Source organism: Mus caroli, chromosome 4, assembly GCF_900094665.2.
Source record: "Mus caroli chromosome 4, CAROLI_EIJ_v1.1, whole genome shotgun sequence".
Lineage (NCBI taxonomy): Eukaryota > Metazoa > Chordata > Mammalia > Rodentia > Muridae > Mus > Mus caroli.
In genome coordinates, this window is record NC_034573.1 from 103,404,292 (window position 1) to 103,428,622 (window position 24,331).

The 24,331-nt window shown below is 43.5% G+C and overlaps 2 protein-coding genes across 5 annotated transcripts in view; both read left to right on the forward strand.

The window, feature by feature from the left end:
- Nucleotides 1-13,739, forward strand: part of Bend5 (BEN domain containing 5) — a 44,060-nt gene extending 30,321 nt beyond the window's left edge. The window contains exons 4-6 of one of the 2 annotated variants that reach the window (XM_021161012.1): nucleotides 1,308-1,456; nucleotides 6,879-7,092; nucleotides 13,561-13,733. In XM_021161012.1, coding sequence (XP_021016671.1) covers nucleotides 1,308-1,456; nucleotides 6,879-7,092; nucleotides 13,561-13,718 — 521 coding nt within the window. In that variant the 3' untranslated portion in view covers nucleotides 13,719-13,733. Of the gene's footprint in view, nucleotides 1-1,307; nucleotides 1,457-6,878; nucleotides 7,093-13,560 lie in introns of both variants that reach the window. The other variant, XM_021161011.1, reaches the window with a different exon arrangement.
- Nucleotides 1-24,331, forward strand: part of Agbl4 (ATP/GTP binding protein like 4) — a 1,132,428-nt gene that overhangs the window by 928,836 nt on the left and 179,261 nt on the right. The window lies entirely within an intron of this gene.

Genomic DNA, 24,331 nt, shown 5'->3' on the forward strand with positions numbered 1-24,331 from the left:
CAGGAAGATAAGGATGCTATCTGTCCTTCACTCAACCTACTTCTTCATCTGCAGCTCATTCACTTATAGTCACAAAACTATAACACAGCAGAGCCAGGGATGGGGCTCAATCCATATCAAGATGTTGTATGTTCTTCTATCTGTGCCATTCTGACTACTATCCATTTTGTGGTCAGCTTTGTGCAAATCTCATGCCTAAATCTTTGGAGACTACAGACAGTTTCTCTTGCAGTCAGCAACTGCTAGCTGCCAGCAATTCAGAGATGATACTCTTATTCTGGAAAGCCCTGTCATAAGGGTTTCTACTAACAAGCTCACAGAGACATTCCCTCCATCAGGCAAAATAGAGGATATGGCAATTGAGCATAGAGTTGCAAGCATTTAGTAAATAAAGAGCTTTGTTCCCAGTTGTCCATATGGCCAGGATAAGAAGTCACACCCCTATTTCATCACATACTTAAGCTAAGCACACAGCAACATACAGCGCTTTGATTTTAGTCAAGGCCAGAATATGAAACTATAGACTTTTGAAGTTGCTTCTCGCAGACAAGTTAATCGAGTCATTTGGCCTTATTTACCCATTTTCTCTGTTCCTTTGTAATCAAGACACAATAGATGATTAAAAAGGGAAAAAAAATACTCTGTCATTTTAAAAGCTAGTAGAGAAAAAAGTCACCCTAGAAACAAAACAGCAACGGTTTCCCCAGCTTCCTCTCACTATTTAAATCTCACATAATTTGTGTTGATTGCATTAAAATAAAAAGTGAGTGATCGCTGTATCAGGCAATCAGTAGCTTGCTCTGTGTTGTATTTTAATGTCTTGGTTGAAATCTCCTTGCTCAGACCCTATGTCTCAAGAAGGGGCAATCCTTTTCATCCCTCCCCAAAGCTTTCCTCGTCTCCCTTGGTCCACATGGCCCTCTCCCTCATAAGCTCCAGAGATGAGTTTGTTGGCAAGCCCACAGTTTGCATATTCTAGTTAACTGCCATCCTTTTCTAGAAGTCTGAACAGACCCTAGTTCCTGTGCAGGCAGTTGAGTCTCCTGCCATTCTGCATAAATGCTGATATCCTAGAAGATGTCCCTTAATCATCCTTAATGACTAAAGCCTAGTTAACCCTCTCATTCCTCCTTGTGACATTCATGCCTCATAGTGCATTGGAGTCTGGGTTTAAGTGTAGCATAAAGAACAAAAATAAGCTAGTTTTTTTTTCTAGTGCCACTATATGCTGATAGATGCATAGTTAAGAATATTTGCCTTTTATTTTCCTTGGAGTTCTAGACAGATCTCTTTTCTTAACTGCCTAGGTCCCGCCATTGACTTGGAAAAAGTAAAGTCAGAATGTCTCGAGCCCGAGCCGGAGTTACGGAGCACTTTCAGTGAGGAAGCAAATACGTCGTCCTATTACCCCGCTCCTGCGCCTGTCATGGACAAGTATATCCTAGACAATGGCAAGGTAGTGTTTTCAGCTCAATACCCATTCCCCCAGGTGCTTGCTAGTCAAAGGAAAGGTGGAAAGCACAGTGAGGACCTTCTGAAACCCTGTGTGGCTAGCCAGGCAGCCTCCCAGCCTAGCCCCTGGTGACTGTGGAATTTATTGCATAGTAGCATAGGTTTCCTGGGACTTCCCCTTGTTCCTCTCTAAATAAAAATGTTGAGTCAAAATAACTGAAACTAACCTGGAATTTTAAAATAGTTTATTTATGAAAAAGATTTTTTAAAAAAGTAATTCATTTGATTGTTTGATATTCTTCCTCACTTCCTATAAAATCGGGTACCTAGAATGCATAAGGTTAACTCAAAGTGAATTACCCATTTATAGATAGCAACTCAGTGTATGTTCATTCAGCGTTTACAAAGTAGATCTTCTTAGCTCTCAGCTCTGTCATGGGCATAGATGGGTAAATGAGCCATACTCCTTGTCCCCAACGCACTGGCCCACTCCAGGGATACACATCACTCCTCATATTTTCTCTCCTGACGCCTGAAAACAGATCATGAAAGACCTCATAAGCCCTGGTGGTAAGGAGAAGTCTGTCAGAGCCCTTTGTCCAGGAAGCATCCAGCTTTAGTGTTAGACTCTCTGCCACTACCATACACATTTCAGACTTGCCTCTCCTTGGCACCTGAGTCATCTGTGTCAGCTTGTTTATCTTGCCTCAAGCTTTGGGTGGTCTCTGATATCATTCCCTAGTGAAAAGGAAAGGTTCTTTGACATGCTTTGTTTAGATACATTCCACAACTGTCTGCCCTGAACCTAAGAAAATATTGTCTAGATGAGGAAAAGAAGCATGTTTATCTCCAGGACTCTCTTGGATGTGCTGCTAGACTCTGCATCTGTCACTGAGTGCCACCTTCTCTGCACGGCCAGGACTTGATGAGGCAAGGTATAGGCCTGGTCTTCATTCACTCAGCAGGCTTTCCCAGTCAGCTTTGCAGAGGAGTGGGGGTTAGAAGCCTGAGCCTTAGCTCATAGCACAGCTCTACTTCTGTACTTCCTGTGTGACATCAGGCCAGTTCTTGGCCTTCCTGGGCCTCTGAGTCCTTATCTGTAAGAAGCAGACTGGATGGATGCTTTCCATAGGCCGTTTGGGAGTAGAAGTGTGTATCTAAGTTTGGTAAACCTCCCAGGTTGAAGTTAGAATGGCAGAACCATTCTGGGTCTCTTGAATTCCTTTTAGTCAGGACCAGATTGTGGAGTGACTGAAGAATTTTTCTTAAGTAGCTTCCAAGAGAAATCTGTTTCTCTCTTGCTTTGAAAGCTGCCAGGCAGCTTCTGAGCTCTGCTACAAAAGTAGCATTCTTTTCCAAGAAAATAGGTCTCTGAAACCTTGTTTAATTTTAAACACACACGTTAAGCCACACCTCTTTTGCTTCCTCCTAGTCACTGCTCCAACCCTCACCAAGCTTTTCTTTGAGACTGATTTGTAGTCAGGCAAAGGACTGTGACCAGAAGGAAAGGAAGCAGACCCTGGAAATGCACAGTGGCTCCTCGGGGCAGCAGGTGTCACTTGCTAATCCTAATTGCTGCCCTTATTGTTCCTGGCTCTACTGTCTCACCTGACCCTTCCTTCTCCTGTGTGAGCAGAAGACCCAATATCTGCAAGGCCTGGGACACCGGAATCTGATCCATTTGCTACCAGAAATGAGTTTTGTCCTATAAAATACTTCACAAAGTAGTTCTTGAAGTCCATCCTACCAGATGTCATATTTTTATAACCTCCCTGATAAGGAAAGCTAACTGTTTGATCAAATGTTACCGTGGTTTGCGTAAATGGGACTTATTGCTGTATAGATCACTTTCTGATGAAGTCCATTGGTTATCTAAGATGGTTTTTATTAAGAAAAAAAAATCTCATTACACAACTTCAAAGACCATCAAACAGTGTAGCTTATTTCTATGCGCTAAGTAACAAGTCTTGAAAATGTACATAGAGCATGAGACCATCTGCTCCATGGGACAGGTTAGAGGTGCGTGGGAACTGAAAGCCAGATCCCCTAGTTCCTAGGCCAGGACTGAGTCTGTTTAGCTGTGCCCCGGGGAACTCCACATTACACTCTGTAGCCATGAATGCTGAGCTCAAGAAGCCTTGTCTCAGTTGCTCAGCATGGACCTGCGGTGGATCTTCCTGAGCCGAAGGACTGTTTCTGTCTATTCTGTGGCACTGGCATTGAACTCGGTGGATGCCAGAAACTATTTTGTTCTCTTAAGGAAAAGCTGCTCATCAGAGGTGAAACCAAAGCCATGAAGATATATTAAATATGCCCATATGTTTAATATTGCTTTAGACTGGTCTTGATCACTATGCAGGAGGTAGAAGGGGTAGAGCCTTGATCTCTCCCCCCTGGGATGTGCCAGGACAGGTCGGACTGAGTCAGGAAGTAAATGGCTGTAGGTAAGCTGGTACTTTACAAGGGCTGGAACAACCCTGTAGCAGCTAAGCAACATTTCCTGGACCATGGCCTGTGTGTGGCAAGCTGTGTAGCTTAAGATGACGTGACTCTGCCATCCTAAAGACATCCCTTTCTTTCCTAAGGGCAGGGATGCTAATATGAAAAGGAGGTTTGAGGGCGTAGCAGCCTCTAGCTTTAGTTCTCACATTCAGTTCATCTCATTTAGAACCTGATTACCCCTCTGTGAGAGGGAGGATGATCTGTGTGGTTGAGAAAAGTGAAGCTCAGAGAAATCTAGCGGCTGGTCTATGTTAAAGCTGACAGAAGAGACAGGATCCACACCCAAGACTGACAGCTCAGAGCCCATCCTCCTCCTGTTCCACACTGGAAGGAGGCAGGTGTGTTCAAAGCCTTTATAGAGGAATGGAGTTAGTGTTTTAGTGATTGAATGGAGCCAGGCTGAGGAGGTCAGGTCTAATGTGATAAGAAATAGGAAGCCATTCAAAATTCCAAAAGGTTATCTTGGCATGAAAACAGAATTGGAGACTGCTGAGCTGCTGAGGTCATCTAGTCAAAGGGGGAAAGCGGATGTCAGTGATTACAGGGTGAGCTGGGCAGGACGGAGCAGCCACTAACAAGAAAGCCAGTCAGACGGGCTTTATCCAGTTTCCATCTGCCCGTGGAATACTGTACTGGGAACTAGCACAGGATGTGGCCTGCAGGTGCAGAAGACTCAAAGGGAAACCTATAATAACGGAGGATTGCTGTGTTAGGTGTGCAATTTTCAACCTCATCAGCACCCCACCCCCACACCCTATGACACTCAGGCTACATCAGGGCAGGCCAGGACAGCATAAACTAGGCTATACAGATTTGGGGCTTGAATTCTGATTTTTAAATTGACTGATTGTATGTCTTGGGGAAAATAATTGAGTCCCCCAAATTTGTGCCCACATGTGTAAAATGATAACAGCAGATTCTACCTGCTTCTCTTATGAGCATTAAGGAAGTTGAGCTTGTTAAAGAAACTCAAAAATATGGCTCCTTTTTTCCTTCTAGAACACTGGCTCACATGGCTTCATCTTTCCCCCAGAGTAATAAATTAAGCCAGGTGGTGTAGTGCAGACTTATGGTCCTAGCAGTCAAAAGGCTGATGCAGGAGACATCCTGCATATGTCTTTATTTCCTCTTTCAGAATCTAGTCTAGAGCAAAGTCTCTTGTCTCCCTCCTTTCTCAGCTTGTGTGGCTGGCTGTGTTATCAAGGGAAGGACACAGGTTCATCAGAGATCGTGCACTCAGCATGCCTGTTCACCTGGTACAGACTGTCCACCCGCAGTTCAGAAGTGAACAGAGCAGAAGGCCACATTTGACCTTGGGCTCTGGTCGCTAAGCCAGTTCAGGGCAGCACATTTCACCCCAGGGCTGCTTATCTTTCTGAGCAGAACAAACTGATTTACAGTACTGAAGTGTTCAGCACAGAGAGACCAGGTAGGTCTGGTTATCTGGCCTCCCACAGTGGGCTGAATGATCTTTTGAGCAAAAGAAGGTGAAGCTAGATGTAGCGTATAGAACATTTTCTTAGCAACGGAAGTGAGTTGCCTGGTTGTTTTGATTTCATAGTTAGAAAACCTCAATAATTGATGAAGCAAGTATTACTGGCTGGCCTGGCTGGCCTGGCTGCCCTTCTCTGGATCCATCTTTCTTCCCAAGCCAATCTTTGGCAGAAGGATCTTTAACCATTTCTTGAGCTTGAGTTCTTGAGTTCTTACATTCTGCCATCAATTTGTGTGTGCATATGTGCATGCCATCTTTAGACTGAGGCCTTCTCCAAGAAGCCTCCTGACCATGCCTTAGCAATGATCAACAAGTCTTTATGAAAGCAAGAGCCTTTGTCAGAGCCTTCTCACACCCCTTTGAAAGGTCAGCTCATTAGCAGGCTCCTCCTCTCCATCCCACAGAAACCATTTCTGCCTTCTACAAGGGCAGCAGAAACTCAACCTGAATATCAAGGTCAAAACTTTTTTTTTTTTAATGATGGACATTAAGTATTATTTTGCAAGTTGTCAATGGCCAAAAAGCAGAGACAAACTTTAAAGATGTAGCTCATTGCTAAACATTCTGGAAGCGGAGAGGGTAGCGTGATTTATTGGCTCTCACCATCACCCTTACTGTGTCTCTTCTAGGGAGTATGAGATTGTATTCTGGTGTGTATGCTACCAAAATCAACCAGATATTGTAGTTGTATTTAATTTCTTAAAATCCTAGGTGTTCTGAGCCAGAAGGATGAACTTTGAGATGGAATCCAAGTCTCCCACTTCGTAAAGGAAGCTGCAGTCTGAGCTTGGGAAGGGCTCACACACTTACACTCCTGCTGGCTGCAGAGCCAACAGCTGCTCTGCTCCTGCCAGCTGGCAGGGGTTTTATAAATTAGCTCTGAATTGGAATTATCTTGGGAGCTAAACCGTCATGATGTCTAGGCCACACCTAGACTAAATATGTCAGAATCTTGGGGAGGAGGCCTAGGTACCAGTGGTCATTACCGCTGGGAAAGTCCTCCATGCAACCTCCACCATGTGAGTAAGAGGTATGCCTCAGAATCTGCAGAGAGAAGAGTAGCTGGTCTTCCTACAGTACAACACATAAAAACACGTGTGTCCCGAGTGTAAGTCAGGCTCAGAGCAGCCGTCTAATAACAGTTTAGAACCCCAGCTCTGCCACTCAAAAATGAGTGACTTCATCTAACAGAAGTTTTCCCATCAGAAATGACAGTGTTAATTATCATAGCACCTTCTGTTTAAGACACTGAAGTCGAGGCTTTAGAGTAAGTAAGGCCTGGTACGTCACAGGGATTCTGCGAGTAAGGTGGCTGTTGCATGTGTGGTCCAAACCCCTTACACTGAAGAAGCAGTGTTTTAAAGGACAGAAGTGGCCTCCAGCTGCCTTCCTGTCGGACTAAACAGGTGTGATGTTCTTACCTTTTCAGGTCCATCTGGGAAGCGGGATTTGGGTTGACGAGGAGAAATGGCACCAGCTACAAGTTACCCAAGGAGATTCTAAGTACACGAAGAACTTGGCAGTCATGATCTGGGGAACAGATGTTCTGAAAAACAGAAGTGTCACAGGAGTTGCCACAAAAAAAAAGAAGGATGCAATCCCAAAGCCACCCCTCTCTCCTCACAAGCTCAGCATCGTCAGAGGTAGCTTACCCAGTGGGAACACAGTGCCGGACGGCCTGTCCTTTATTCTGTCAGCAATGTGTTTTACAGGATTCAGTTTGGTGAATGCTTAATGAAGCCCCTGTATGCCAGCCCCTGTGTGCGACATAGGAACATAGAGGCAGACATTGTAAGCTGTCACTAGAGATCTGACACTAGAAAGGACAAATGAATGTGGATAGCGGCACAAATGTGACTGGAGGGTATAGCATTCAAAAGGGTTGTGCTGGGTCCCAGGGAGAAGGGCTGCTGAATGGAGGAGCCTTTTGATGCTCATCAGATGCAGAGGCAGGGTGAGTAAGGAGGAGAGGTACTTCAGGAGGCAGGAGTGCACCCAGGAAAGGAATGTGTCTAGAGAGTGGTAAAGGCTGAGGCTGAGGAAACTTCTTATTAGCCATGTCTAGAGCAGTCGATAAGATGAGGAGCCTTTGACGAAGCTTCCTTTCTGGTGTTGGAGAAGGCAAACAGAAAGTCAGGGAGTCACTTGTCACCCAGAGATATGGCTATATCCCATACTCCTTACCCAGCTTCCCTCTCCTCCTCTCTCCTTCCTTCTTCCCTCACTTCTCTGCTCCCTTGTTCCTTCCTTTAGTCCCTTTTTCCTTCCTCCTTCTTTCCTTCATAGTCTCTTCTTTCTCAAGACACCCCCCATCCCCCCACTAGACTCTCCCCTGGAGGTCGAGAACACAAGGGACAAGACACTGCGCATTTACAAGGAACTCAGTCTCATGATGAAAATAAATATAAGAACACTAGAACTATATAGTCAGTACAAAGTAAGGAGTGTAGTAGATGGAGCAGAATGAAATCATTCTGAGTACTCGTATCCCATTACATAAAATGATGCCTGTCTTAAACACTTAAGTATAGCAACTTACTCTCCCAGCAACAGCCATACTGCTGACTGCTATTAAGCTTTTCATAGATAGGAAACTGGGCCATGGGAGTAGTAGGTCCTTTTTCCTAGGCTATAACAGGAAACTAAGGGTGGCTTTGTAGTCTGTCCCTAATCACTGTTCTCTAAATGGTCAGGTCTGCCGTATTTTGATGAAGAAAGTAAGACTCAGTGATCAGTCAGGTGAATGTCTAGTTTGAGCAGGTCCTAAAGTTCAGCACATTCTGGGACCAAATACATCTGTGACACAGTCGGGCAGCTTTGGGTTCTCTGAGTTTCATACAATATATGAAGAGACAAAGGGCTGTGTCAGCTCTGTTGGGGAGGAGGCCTGTTGGAACATATGGCGTTCCAGCTGCGTTACACAGGAAAAGGCAGTGAAGGTCAGAGGTATGGTAGGTCAGGCAGAGTCCACTCCAGGGCAGAGACCAGCACACTCAGGTAAAGCAGCTCAACAGAGAAATGGCTGACAGCACAGCTGAGAAGGAGGTCAGCGGTGGGTAACAGCCAGTCTTATAGGGAAGTGAAAGCCATAGTATGCAGCTTGAGTTTGCAGGGGCCCCAGAGGCCATTAGTTAGAGGGGCGACCCCTAAGGGAGATCATGGAGTGCTAACACTGTCCCAGACTAAGGTTGGAACCCGGGCAGTAGAGACTGACTCGTTAGGTTGAATGCTCTTGAGGTCAAGGTGGCAAAATGCTAGCGACTATGCAGCTAAGCTAAGGTCACAACTCTGAGGTTTCAAGAGTCTGGATTCAAACCCATATCTCACTCTGGTCTGCAGCCTTTTCCTACATAACACAGGTATCTCCCCTCCTGACTAGTTCATGATTAATTTGTGAAGCTTTGTGGAGCTTCGTAATAACTTCATGAGGAAGGCAGCCACTTATTTTTAGATAATAAGAGGTAACCTTTAGCCGGCTGCTGTCTGAAATGGTGCAGCTTTATTTCAAGGGGCCACCCTGGAAAGGTCTTTCTTGGGAAGGCATCCCTGCTTTGCCCAGGAGGTGTGAACTGCCAGTTCTGTCACACTTGTCAGAATGTAACTCAGCAGCAGGTCCCAGGTTCCCTCAGATAACCGTTGTGTTTCAGTATGAACTTAACCTGCTGAGTGTGTGCCTCTATTCTGAATCTGTGACCGACTCCCCATTCACTGCCTTGTGCCCTTTCCAGTCACTGTAGCTGTTTACTGATCCCTTCCCAGCTTTTGTTTTCTTGGCTGAAAGCCTATGTGCTTTATGTTTGTCTTTGTGTTTTGAGAAAGGTTCTTCTTCGGTAGCCCAGGCTGGTCACAAACTCCTAGTCATCCTCCTGCCTCCACTGCTTTGTATCACACTGCCCCTGCCAAAGGCTCTGCATAGCATGTCTTACTTATTCTGTGCTTATCTTTCTCCCTCATCTCACATGAGAAGCTCGGCTTTATGAGCGTCTTGTTCCCGGCTTATGGAGAATAAGCACTTAAGAGTATTGGCCTTTCCCAGGCAGCCTTCTGCCCTTCTGTGTTCCCTGTCTTAATGAATAGCACAACCAGACAGGTACATCTCCCTCCCATTTCCGTACTCCTGCCTCTCCAGCCTTCCTGTTTCTAAATACCTCTTAAACCCTTTCTGTCTTTCCAGATCCACTCTACTCTCATAACTCAGGCCTAGCCGTGTGCTTTCTTTCCTGAAGCCTCCAGATCATTCTTCTGATTATGTAACCAGAATGACCTCTCAGAAATTATATAGGTCCCCTTACCACCACTCACCCGCTCACCCTATTCGATTCAGAGTCCCCATGTTTAGAGGGTGAACCTCTTAGCATGTTATACAGGCACATCCAGTCTGGCTGCTGGCTATATCTCTAGCTGTAGTTTTTAGTTATTAGCAGAATGAACTGAGCAAGCCTCATTTGCTCTCCCCTCAGGGGATTTGCAAGCATTATTCCTTATGCCTGGAATAGCCACAGCCTCTCTACCTATTCTGTTGGACCAGCTACTGCTGCTTACAGCAGATCTGCTTAAGATCTTATCCTTCAAGAAATTCTCTTTGACCTCTTAGTGTGGCTCTGTGCTTCTACCATGAGACTCAGAGCACCCAAAACCTAGCTCAGCTCTTCTTTCCTGGAGGATACCTGGACCCTTAGCTATGGCAAAATGAGGCAAGCCAGACTGGGGTTTCAGGCTTCAGGTGTCAGCAGAAGCCTTTTGTACTGAAATACGAGATTGATGTTTTACTTTTTCACTGCAGCCAGACGAGCTTAAAGTGCCTGTGCCATACCAGCCCACAGTCACCATTTTTAGCCTAATGATTAGAATGATTCCAGCTTGTATTTGGCTGGGTCCACACGGCAAGCTGTTTGGCAGGACCAGGATTGTTTGTATTTATTTTGTGTGATGTGAGCATCCTCTGTCACATTGGGCATATTAAAGTGGCAGAAGTCTTCAGACTCACAGCACTGAGGGGATGTTCCCTTTGATGTTAAAATTGTCCCCTACCAGATAGCAGAACCATTGGAAAGCTCTGATGCTGCCTTGCAAGGATGAAAGCTAGAGGACAGAGCTGGCCTTGCTCTGATGACAAGCTCCAAAGTGACAGTTAAATCTTATTAAGGGCAAATGACCTTTTGCAGAGTATCCGAGCTTTCTAAATGAGCCACAGCATTGGCGTTCTGGTTAATTTTTATAACTTTTTTAATGGGACACATTAGCGCTGTTATAAACCTTGTTAATTAAGCAATAATCTCAAATGCTCCCTCGCAGAGGGACACATTCCCAGCAACTGCAGGTGATTAATAAGTTAGAGTCTAACAAAAGCCTTTTAATCAACCTGAGGGGCCATTCAGAGCTACTATCCCAGGAAATGAAGCTGATTGGAATTCTGTGGGGGCCTTCCTGAACACATTCCTCAGTGTGTGCCCTTCTCTTTGTTCTTCTTCTGGGGGGGGGGTGCATCACACCTCCCTCTTGTCATTTGCCTCTCTCTCCTCTTTTATCATGTTGAAGACCACTGGAGAGACAGAACTTCCTCGGTTGTCTGATTTGAGACACCACTGGATATAGACAAGTATCCTAGGTCTTTCCAAGAGGCTCCTGGGATTAGAGCCATATTTGAGCCTGAACATTTCTTGACAGACTTCTCCCTGATTTAGATTAGGTCCAAGCAAGGTTGCTCGACTGTTAATATGGTCCTGACGTAGGGAAGTGGGGGAATGATTGGATTTTATCAGATCACCATTTATACTTCCATAGGAAACTCCACAGGCATGGGAACAGAGCACTGGGTAGACTTCAGCCTCTTAACTCCTCTGGATAGTTATTAGCACAAGAGAATGAGCAGGATTTAGGAAGATGAAAATTGGAGCCAGGATCTTCTGGGAAGAGAGAACAAGGAGACTTGCCTTGTGGGTGCTTTGTAAGGGAAGGGATTATAGGTAGAAAGAGCAGAAGACCCTGATGTCCATCTTATCAGTCAAGTGATGATACTCACTCAGGGTGTTCAGGAGGCAATGAAGGCCAGGTAAGGCACATTTGTGTAAAACTTCTCTCCGTGGAGAGGAAGAAGCAGCCCAGAGAATGTACACTTGTGGCTCACACTCCTGCAGCATGGATGGCAAGAGGAGGTGGGCCCTACCCATACTTAGAGAGGCAGGAAGTGGGGAAGCAGCGATGGATTCTGACCTGAACTGCCCCTTCACTCTAGCCCCCAGCCTGCTCCTATGTGATTGGAAGGCTTAGCACAAGTTAGCCTTAGCGGCCATCCTGTATCACCTCTGTGGGTTGGCAAGGCTCTGGTCATCCATCATGATTCCTTATAGTTGGACTGTCACTTGTTTTTCTACGTGAGGAAACTCAAGACCAAAGAAGCTGTAGTTTCTCCCATGGTTATACACACTACCCATACCATGTCCCGTTGTGTCTAGAATATAATCGTGTGTGTGTGTGTGTGTGTGTGTGTGTGTGTGTGTGTGTGTGTTTCTCTGGTGCCATTTACCCTATTTTTTAAGATAGGTCTCTTCACTGGCCTGAAAATTACTCTGGGCTAGCTAGTCAATGAGCCCCAGCAATCTACTTGTCTCCACCAAGTGCTTGAATGACAAGCATACGCCATCATGCCTGGCTATTTTTGTATGAGTTCTAGGGATGGGACTCATGGCTTCCTGATTTAAAGCAAGAATTTTCCCAACTGACTTATTTCCCTACTTGTTATATCTAGAATTTTTATATCAGTCTTCCCTGGAAAGCCTTTCATTCATTCATTCATTCATTCATTCAACATATATTTATGTAGTATGTATATAAGCTCCTTTATCATTCACTGCACTAAGCTCTGGGAAATTAATAATTAAATATAAAATAATTGTAACAATCCCACATGGATATTATAATTTTTATTGCTTGAAAGGGGCTTACTTATGTTTACCCCACATACTTCTTGACATCTTTATAAAAGCTACTTAAGAGTTTCTAGGGTAATAATTTGTACCAAGTCTCCAGGCTGGAAGACCCACTAAAAATCAGGCTCTAGTCAGGCCTTGTCCAGGCTGGCTCTGCCTCACCAGAGCACATAGTAGGATCTCTCAGAGAGTAGCTGTCCTAAGCCTCATTAGTAGTCACTAGTAAGAATGACTCCTTCAAACACAAAAGTCTTAAGGATGTGACAGGTTGAAGTTCCAGGGCAACCAGTACTTACTGCATGCATTACCACTTGGAATGGCAGTCAGCACAGCATAGTTTACCAGGTAAACTTTACCTAGTAAAGCTGAGTAGCACACTCCTGAATGTACAGCATTGCCATGCCTATGCTGGGAACTGGAGAGTTTCTTGGATAAATACCCGCAAATATTGGCAAGGCTGTTTGCAATTGCAAAACCAAGTATCCATGGACATTCAGACACACAGTTTAAAATAGGATAGTAGAGTACTCATCATCAGTGAAGGTGGGCGACCTTCACCGGGTGACCTGCAGCTGTATACTGCCATATTGTGTGTCCCACTAAGTAAAATCAACAAGTCAGACCGATAGACAGATGGGCACGTTTATTAAAAAGCCAAAGACAGGAAAAGAAAGTGTTTGGGACATAAATCCACATGATAACATTAAGAAATTTTATTTTTTTATATAAGCAAAAGGAAAATTAGGAGAGTGGTTACCATTGATGAAGACAGGTAATACGGAGAACTCAGCTTCCAGGGGTGTTAGAAGAATGGTAAGCTGGGTTGTGGGCTTATCATCTTCAATAATTTTAAAGAGGGTCTCATTATGTAGCTCTGGCTGGCCTGAACTCGTTATTTAGACCAGGCTGGCCTCTGACTCACAGAGATCCAACTGCCTTTGCCTCCTGAGTGCTAGGATTAATGATATGTACCACCACACCTGAATTTTATTATTGTTTTTTAAGTATATATCTATAGTGATTAACTATACTTTATGGTAGGACTTTAGTTAAATAACCATGTAAGATAATATGAAGTGTTATTTGGAAGTGTGTCGGGAGGCATATCCTCTCTCTTCTTAAAAGACTTGTTCTCAAATTCATCATTAATCTTTGACCTTCCTGTCTCTTCCTTCTGTCTAGAGTGTTTATATGACAGAATAGCACAAGAAACGGTGGATGAAACGGAAATTGCACAGAGACTCTCCAAAGTCAACAAGTACATCTGTGAGAAAATCATGGATATCAACAAATCTTGTAAAAATGAAGAACGAAGGGAAGCAAAATACAATTTGCAATAAACTTTAAATTTTTTTTCATAAGGCCTTTGCATTTTTTGTGTGTGTGGTGTATGCATTTCAGGTGATGGTGTCATCCAAATAGACTACACCAGACATGGCTGTGTCTGGGCAGGGGGCCTTCAGGGCACTGGGCACTGAGGTCAGTGTCTTATTCTGAATTTGGACTTCCTACTTCGAAGAAGGCAGGTGGATTCACTGAGACTCAGCATGATGGCATGAGCCTCATGCCATCACCAGTGTTGTTATGGAGTAGGAAAAGCACTTTTCGCAGGGCTGTAAAGCATCAGAGTAGCCTGTCGGGACCACAACACGAACTGTTATTTTTACCATCGGAGGATCTCTCTCTCTGCTCCTCTATTTTGTTCTATAATAAAATTCCATTAATTCTTGATGTAGAGAGTTGTTCTCATTTTTTTTTAATATAATACTAAATGTGTGGTAGAGATAACTAGTGTTGCGTGTGGCCTGTAAAGCCTTCTCTAGGAAAAAACCTTCCGGTGAAGGAGAAAGATCCCTTAAGGGCCAAGGTTCCTGTAACAGCTCTGAGGAGCAGTCTCAAATCATTTTACATTCTTTGACTTAACACGGACAAGCCTTGGACCACGCAACTTTTCCAAGATGATCTGTGACTGGTATCTGGAAGGTGCTAATAATCAGCTTCCCTGACTTATTTGAGCTTATCTTTGTAAAGAAATGGGTACTGGGAGCCTAATAACGTTGCAAGCTGTGGTACAGGGTTGCATCCAGAAAATGGGCTATGTCAGTGGCTATCAGTTTGTTCATTCTCTCTTTTGTTTCAAATAGTCTTTCAGGTTACACAATCCCTAATCTGCTTCTTTATTTGGTTGCTGGAACCTTGCAGTCTCCGGCATGTTTCTGGCAAACCACCTTCCATCTTCTTGTGGACTCGCACTTTTCTTTATGCAATGCCAATAAAGTAAGTGTGGCATTTTGGAAAGGGCAAGGGCTTTGGACAAATGCTTCTAGGTTCTAAGCCTGGCTCTCCTGCTTGCTTTGGCATTAACATAACCTCCTGTGCCTCTTCTTTCTGTTCCATAAAAATAAAATTCCTCTGCCTCGCAGAGTTGCTATAAGGATTAGAGATAAAATACATAAAAAGCTCAATAAATGTCAGCAATTGTTAACTACCTTTTTGTGGGGGGGGGGAGGTACTTTTAGACGCTGGTGGAAAACTTTGATCTATAGTTCTTGAAACTCCTTTTTTAATTTGATGAACTATAAACAAAAGCTCAAGGTTGAATAGGTACAGTGGGGTGCCACTCTGAGACCCTGTATTTCAGTAAATCCAATAATCCTTTGTAATAATGAATTTAATAATCCATTGTGAACGAGTGTGTGCTCACTGTGGTATATATAGACAAGAATTTTCTACAGTAGTGTTCTCCCCTCTCTCTGTAAAGTGACTGTGTGATTTAATGCAAAGGCATAACTTTTAAAAGTCCTTATCAGTAGATTGAGGAAATCAGGCAGTGTGGAGGAATGAAATGATAGAAACTGGTTGCACAGCAGGACTCGTCTACATGTTAAATGGATCAGCTCATTTCCTGAGGTAAGGAAAGTTTGTGATTGGCATTCAGCCAGTTCTTGTTAAGATATGTTCACTTGCCAGCTAGGCATGGTGGCCCACACCAGTCATCCCAGTACTTTGAGTACTTTGACTCTAGCTTGTGTCAATATGACAAGAAAAAAAAGAAGAAGCAGCAGCTAGCCAACACAGTGAGTTTGAGGTCAGCTTGGGCTTCAGAAGATCCTGTTTTTTAAAAAACAAAATAACAGATATGTTTACTTTTATACCGTTAGGCAGCTGGGGCCTAAGTGATACAAAACGTCCAAGAAGTGAAAGTGTGTCACTAGCATGAGGACACCCATGGGCTCTGTGCATTTCTCAGAGACTAATCCACTGCACCACTGCCTCCCTGGTGCTTGTTAATTGAGTGGGGAGACTGCAAAGAGCACTTTGTATAACTTAATGCATATGTTGGGGACAAAAGGACTGTGACAGACTGGGACCTGGGTTCAAGTCCTTGTTTTAGTACTGTGTGTGTGTTACTGGACTCTAATAATGATCCCTAATTCAGAACTGTGTGGAGAGGAATCAGGATACTACCTGAAAGGGGGTTTTGTAAATCACTCTTCCCTATCTACTGTTTGCTATAGACTGTTTGAAATGCTTCATCTCCAGCTGATAGTGCTGTTCAGAAAGGTTCTGGAAACTTTATAAGACAATGCCTAAATAGTAGAGGTTGGTCATTGGAGGCAAGCCATTGAAGCTTATACCCAACCCACAGTTCCTATTGGGTGTTGAACTTCCTGATCCACCATGTGATAGCCTCTACCACATGTTCCCACCATAATCTAAATCCCTCCCTCTTGCCTTTCCCACTATAGTGAACAGAACCCATCTGCAGTCATGAACCCAACATCAGTCCTTCATCTCTTGTCATAGGTTTTGTCAACTTGACACAAACCTAGACATACTTGGGAAGAAGGACCCTCAACTGAGGAATTGCATCCCACAGATGCAATTAGCCTGTTGACATGTCTGTGGGTCACTGTTTTGATTACAGATTGTTGTAGGAGAGCTCAGGCTACCCTAGACAGTATAATCCTTAGGTAACTGGTCGTGGACTATGTAAGAAGTATAGCTGGACCTGAGTCTGGAAGTGAGCTACTAAGCAACATTCCTCATGGTCTCTGCTTCAGTTTCCTTATCCAGACTTCTGCCTTGAGTTCCTGCCTTGGCATCCCTTAGTTATGGACTACCTGTAAGTCAAATTAGTCCTTGCCTACACAAACTGCTTTTAGTAAGAATGTTTTAGCACAGCAACAGAAACCTGACTAGGACATCCCCTAACTGACAAGTATTTTGGCCAGAGTGATGTGGTCTCTCTCTCTCTCTCTCTCTCTCTCTCTCTCTCTCTCACACACACACACACACACACACACACACATAAATGATGGTGTTAATCATCTTTAGCATATAAGGCAGAAGGAAATTAGAAGTGGATACAACACGGAAGCATGTTTTTTAGAGCAAAGCTGAGGGAAGCAGGATTTTTGTGTACTTAATTACACTGACTGGGATGGTGTTGAGTCCCTGGAGTGGCTCTGGTACCTCGAACACTCATGAATGGAAAGTGCTCAGAAAAGGTTGAGTAATGTCTTGCCTAAGGAGCTAGAGCTGGCAGCAGACACAGACACAGCTCCTAGGAAACGATGGGAGGGGGAGAGGAGAGTGAGCCAGAAGCTCAAGGGCCATCTGGCCTGAAGTCTGCATCATAACATCAAAAAGGAGAGATCTTGCTTTAAACCCAAATAAGCGATAACCCAAAGGAGAGAACCAACTCCCAAAAGGTCTCTCAATAAATAAGGAAATAGATAAGTAAATATATTGTCTTTCCTGGAAGATAAGTGGACTCTTACAGTGGCTCTGAATCTAGCCATATAATCTCAGAGTATGTGTAGAAGTAGTTCACCCTCGGTTATCCATGGTACTCATTCTTGTTGATTCAAGTCACTAGGAGATATTGGAGATAATTACATCATAATTATTTCATTTAAACACCTATGTAAAGCTGGAAGGTTTTCTGTGTAGCAGAGAATCTTAAGAATATGCCAAGGTACTTAAAACACAATTCCTTAGGTTGAAGAGCCTGATTCAAAGGACAAAGTAAGAAATTGTATCATAACACAAGCAACACTTTCAAAAAGTACCAGTTTATTAAAATTCATTAGGTACATACACAAAAGAAGGAGTAAGAGTGTTTTCTGAGTAAACAGAATCCTCTATTGGTCCCTTTAAATCATCTGAAGATGTTTGCTATTGAACTAAGCTGCTTCTCCAATAACTGAGGATCTTCCCCAGAACCTCGGTTAGAGCTATTGTTCACATTCCCAGAATTCTGTTTGGTTGGAGATGATTCTGAAGGCGGCTTTCTGTCTAGGTACTAATGGTCTCTCCCATGCTTTCTTTTTTCTTTCTTTCCTTCTTTCTTTTCTTTTTCTTTATTTCCTTTCTTTTTTTTCAGGAGTGGGGGTGTTCTAGACAGGATTTCTTTGAGTAGCCATGGCTATCCTGGGACCCCCTCTATAGACCAGGCTGGCCTCGAACTCAGATATCCACCTGGGATGACAAGGTTGGAACTCAAGGCAGAAGTGCTGGCATTAAAGGTGTGTGCCACCACCTGCCCTGCATCTCTCCTTAGCTTCTACAGTTGGGTTCCTTTGATTCTTCTGGTGGGATAGTGTGTCTTATTGGGCAGTAGTGGCCACATTGAGTTGACAGAACCTGAGTCAATTTCCAAAAGTCATGGCCCCAGATTCCTTCAAGTGAAACAGGAAGGTGGAACTTGGTGTATTTCCGGCCAAAGGAATGTGTGAGGAAGACTATTTCCCTCCTGCCCTAGTTTGTTTACTTGGTTGCATTTCTACCTTGTGATTTTTTTTTTAATTATAAAGAAATAAAAATAACTATAGATTTTTTTTCAAAGTAGGGAAAAACGTTTCAAACAGTACTGCTGGAAATATGATGTGAACTTTGTTCAAGGAGTAGTTTACACACAGTATCAGGTTTGTACTTACTTCTTCACATTTAACATAGCTGTTTCCATATTGTTCCCTGCCATTCAAAACCATCAACTTTAACATCCACAAAGTGGGTAGACAGAAAGCTACAGCTGGGTAAACCATGTGGTCAGTTACTCAGATCCTTACAGTGGGGTTAACCTGCAGAAAGTCCAGGCTACAAAGGGCTTTACTGCATGTTCCCATCTAGCTCGGCAGTACAGGGGACTTGAGTCAGGTAGCAGATGCATCCAAGTTCACATCTCAGCTCTACAGCTTACTACCATGCTGAGAGCCAGGCACTTCCTCTTAACATTGGCTTCGTGACTGTAACGTGGAGTAAACAGCATCTAGTTCCTGGGCTCTTAGGAAGCCTGTGGAGCTAACTGAAGTGCTGCGCCATGAGTGGCTAAATGGCCATCAAAGCTAATGTTGTGATTCATAATCTTCTTTCCTGCCCTCTGACTACTCCAATTCATTCCCTTATCTGAGAATTCCCCTCTCCTGTCTCTAACCTGCTGCCTCTGTATTATGTATGTATGTATGTATGTATGTATGTATGTATGCATGTATGCATGTATGTATGTATGCATGTATGTATGTATAAAATGTTTTTGGCTCCTTGGATATCTAGTGCAAATTCTGCATTTGTTGGGACCTGGGATTCAGGCTGGCTCACGTCACACTTCTACCTCCACCCACCAACCTCAGTACCTGCCCCCTGTCTCCTGGCCCATTTATAGCTCCTTGGCACTTTAGATCATTTATAAATAAGACTTGATGGAAATATTTGTGTTGACATTCCTTTTAAGCTTTCATCTGTTTTCTTAGTGTGGTTTCTCCTCAGCCAAAAGGAATGTCAGTTGCATTGGTCTTTATGCTTGTAATGGGTGTAACCACTTTTAAATTTTTCCTCTCAACTTAGTTGGCAAAAAAAATGTGTTTTATTATATTTTCATGTTTATTATTGAGACTGAAATCACTTCAAAAATGTATTTCTTCTTTATAGGAAAGAACAACTTTTTAAAAACCATGACTATGTTTAGTAGACTCTATTTCCTTGTCTTCTCATCTGTTTACTGTGATCATAAAAGGTGTGCTTTGGTATCCACAAACATATATAACAAAGGACTTCTCTCATCTTTTATTGTGGAAGGATTGACCAGTGTCTGCCAGGAAGCTTTACAAGGTCATGGAACCTATAGGTCAAAGATGATCTTATAGATGTCTCCAAATGTCCTCTGCATCATAACACTCCTTAACATGGCTCCACACCCAGATTTTCATCAGCCATCCTTCAACCCAACAGTTCATGAGAGTCCATCATTGAAAGGTTTCTCAGTTGAGCTAAAATTCCCTAGAGATTTCTTATGTGTCAAATCATCTCTTTATAGTCACAAATTCTCCTTCAACTGAATCCTCTTTGCAGTGTTTGACATGACATTACTGCTGTGGCATATTTCACCAGCCAATCCATAGTTCAAATGCTATTCTCCCAGTTTCACTGTATGGTGAGGATGGGGATACTGGGTTTAGAACATTCTCTATTATATCACTGAATCTTGGCCTTTTTAGAATGTGACCTTGAACATATTCTTAACCTGTCTTAGCTTCATATTACTGTTTGGTTTCTGTTGCTGTGATAAAATATAGACCAAAACCAACCTGGGGAGAAAAGAATTTATTTCAGCTTATAGCTTATAGACTATAATGGCAGAGAGGCAGGGCAGGGACTCAAGGCAGGAACCTGGAACTGGGAACTAAAGTACAGACCATGGAGGCATGCTGCTTACTGGATCAATCTCCCTGGCTTGCTATATCTATATCTATCTATATCTATCTATATCTATCTATATCTATATCTATATCTATATCTATATCTATATCTATATCTATATCTATATCTATATCTATATCTATATCTATCTCTCTCTATATATATATATATATGGGGAAGGGTGGTGACTTCCCTTTATATATACATATATATCCTCTCTGATAATCCTAGCTTGTGGCAAGTTTATAAAAATCTGACGAGAACACTTCACGATTCTCTTTTGGAAATGGGTATATCTGCCTCACAGGATTGTGTCAATCATATTGTGAGAAAAACCCTTACTTTTGCGTCACCCTGGCTCATTAGAACTCTGAGCACTATGGCTGCTTTTTCAGGACATTTCTAAAGACAGAACTTAGGGATGGATTCTGGGCTCTAGGAAACATTTGATCCACAGGGCATCATCACCTCTTATTCTGATAATTTGAATCAACACCTTTAACAATAAAATTGCCTCTTATTGGGCTAGACAGCAAACTTACAGAATAAGGTAAGACTCAGAATGTGTTTGGAGAGGTCACCCAATCCTCCTCCCTGTTTTGGCCCACTGTCCTTGTCCCTGTAGTTGTCCATGCTGCATCAGGAACAGTGTGAGTTTTGAAGACAGAACAGCTCCCAGTGGATACAGACTTGACTTCAATATGTATTTAGTCTTTCTCCTACCTATCACTGTGCCCCTTATGCTGTTGTTATGGTAACTGCACTGACCTGCTATTGTACCTGCCTGTAGTCACAGCCCTGGTAAATGTGGAGTCTTTTTGTTCCCTTATTCTGGCCCCTTTTATCATAACAGCTCTTCAGTCCCACTCCTACCCCAAGTCATGTGGACTTTTGGAATATATTTCTTAAATGAAATGCAGGATTTTGCATTCATCCCCATCACATTTCATGTTGTTGGTGGCAGTCCAACATTCCAGCTGGTTGAGGTCTTCTTCTCCAGTTTTGTTTAAGTTTCAAAAGAAAACCCCAAGGAGAGCCAAAAAAAAAAAAAAAAAAAGAAAAAAAAAAAAAAAAAAAAAAAAAAAAAAAAAACTAAAAACAAAACCCAGCCAGCCATAATCCCAAGAGCCAAACCTGAGGTCAGGGCTTCTGCCTCCATGCTCTTCTGACAAGTGCAAGCACCACCCCCACCACCCCAGCATGCTATGCTGTGGCCTGGTTTGCACAGCTACCATCTTACTACCCTTCCTGGCCCTGGGCCAAGGCTACTTTCTTAACTCACTGTATGGTTTATGGTCTCCAGCTTCTTGCTATTGGGAATTGCTGCCTGGGCCATCTTTTTATGATTGTTTCCCTTCTGCTGATTTTTTTTCCTTTGTAGAATAAATTCCAAGGAGTGAAATAATTGGGTTAAAAGACAAGAGCATCTTTAAATTCCTCCCCATGTGTCACTGTGTTGCCTCCCAAAGGACTCAGCCATATTTTAAGCAGAGTAAGCAGACATGTATGTGCCACTTCCCAAGAGTATTGCCTGTATTCGGAATATTTAGAGCTTGGCAAATTAGCGTTCTACATAGATATACTGTTTCGACTTCTTCCTTTTGTGAGATGCATAAATCTGACCCTTTGCATCCTTACCAAGTTATTCATCGTAATTTAACGTTGTCCCCCACTAGAGACCCCTGTAATTGTCTCACTAACAAACATTCTTTGAACTGAATTATTTCAAAACTTCTAACATTGTTTTTAAACTTTTAAAAATTATTTTCAAGTAAGTGTGAGTGTGTGTGTGTGTGTGTGTGTGTGTGTGTGTGTGTGTGTGTGTACCCACACACGAGTGCTGGTACCTGTGGAGGTCAGAAGTGCTGGATTCCCCCTGGATCTCTTTTAGATAAAAGGACGTTTATTACACAACCTAATAACCACCCACCACCTGCAGCATTGCTGGGAGCACAAAATGAAGTAGGACAGGAAGCTCCTGGAAGAGATTGACTGTGGTGGGGGTTGTAGCTGGCCCCCATCCCATGCAAATGGCTCTGCTTTCTCTGACCCCTCCTCTCCCCAGACACCACGCTCTCTGGGGAGACGACTCTAACTCTGAGGCTCTGCACAGTGATGCTCATTTCCTGACTTGGGTTTCCTCCTCTGTGTGCAACTCCAGTCACACCTTGATGGTCTGCTTGCAGGAGTCAGTGAATACCTAGTGAAAAACAACTAGCCAAAGTAAGACCTCAGGTAGGGCCTATAAGTTGTGGTGTCTCAGGTACTCAACAGTATGCAGTAGATGACCTCACCCCACATGTACATCCCCAACAAACAAAGAACTGTTCTTATCTGATGTGTATCTGTCTTTACTCTGCCTCTTCCAGAAGTGTCTTAAACGAGAACTTTCTTGACAGGATGGTTGTCTCTCTGTGTTCACAGAAACTATGTCTTTCATTGGTGTCCTCTGTGTCCTCTGCTTGACAACCATGAGGTCTTGTGAGGATAGGGCTTCTCAGTCTGCACTGAAGAACCCATCCTCCAACACTGTTCTAGCCTCAAACTCCATGTCACTGTGTGTCCATCTCTCTAAGATGTATTCAGTTTCCCTGGTCTTCTCACAGACTCTGTGAGATGAATGAAGTTGAGCTCTCCCTAGAAGCAAGCCTGTAAGAAACGGAGTACTGACTCAGTTCCGTCGGCTGAGGACATACACCCTTGAGGGGGGTCAGAAATGCCTTTCATGAGTAGAGAGTACCATGATGTCATCCTGGTCTTGTTCTCACAGGTCAAAGTTCGGTAGACTCCATTAGGACAAGAAAGAAGAAAGAGGTTGAACTGGTGATTTTGAGGACTCTGACCCTTCTTGCTTGTGTTTACTCCGGGCTCTCCCACTCCTTAACTCCGAGACCTTGGGCAGATTACTTCTTTGATTTGATATTCTCTTCTATAAAAGGCCCCTTCTGGACGACTCTTGGATACATAAAACAACTAAGCCATAAGGTGGGCATGAACTGGCCATGACGTTTCCTCCTGGGCTTCTCAGTGGCACTTTTGCCACATCATTCAGCCCTCTGGACCCAAGATTTGTCTTCCACAAGAAGCAGATTTCTTAGCTTCAGGAGAAAGAATAAAAAGTCCACATTTAGGGATGGTGCCTGAAACACTATGCACGTGGGGGCAGACAGGTGGGTGTTCATCAATTACACTCTTTCCTGTGGACTGACAGAAGCAGGGAATGCCAAGGCCTTAGCTGGGAGCAGCACATGCTACCTGTGTGGGACTTGGAACTGATGGCTTCCCTTCCTTTCTATGAACTTGGTTATAGCACACAGGACTGCTCCAGCCTTTAAAGGCAGACATAGCCCTAATAGCATCCTGGGAGCCACGGAGCACTCCAAGGGGAATCCAAAGGGTCCTCCAGCTCCCACTAGGAAGCAAATTCAAGCCTTTAATGCTTACTTGTCTTCCTGAACTAGCAGGAAGCCCCTAGTCTGGCCTCGGAGAGGCCCTCAGCTGGAAGAGGAGACTGGAGCTCATTTTTCCAATGAGCCTTTTAAGTTATTTTCATTTTGCTGACTCGCACTTTTCTGAGTTAAGGAGCTTTGGGAGATGGTTCTAGGCCATTTAAGCAGAAAGCCTCATTGGCTGCAATCTCTGGGAAAGGAAGATATTTAACACTGTGTGGCCCAGCCTGTGGCTCCCACATTATTTCTAGGAGACAGGTAAGGGGTTTGGAGTGTTTCTATGCTTCAGAGAGCTTAGCCCATGTGCTGGCTAGTCTATGTCAACTTGACACACACTAGAGTTACTTGAAAGGAGGGAATCTTAATTAAGAAAATGCCTTCATAGATATGGTTTAAGACATTTTCTTAATCAGTGATTGATGGGGAGGGACCAGCCCATTGTGGGTGATGCCATCTTTGGGCTGATGGTCCTAGGTTCTATTTAAAAAAAAAAAAAGCAGCAGGCTGAATAAGCCGTGGGAACAAGCCAGTAATCAACATCTTTCCATGGCCTCTGCATCACCTTCTGTTTCCAGGTTCCTGCCCTGTGTGTGTTCTTGTCCTGGATTTCTCCAATAACAGGCTACGAAGTGGACGTGTAAGCCAAATAAACCCTTTCTTCCCTGAAGTTGCTTTGATCATGGCGTTTGATAATAACAATGATAACCCTAACTAAGACAGTCCAGGACCAAATAGAGCCAACCTTTCCAGAGTTAGCAAAAACAAACAAAACCACAGAATGATTTGGTTTGGTGGACTGGACT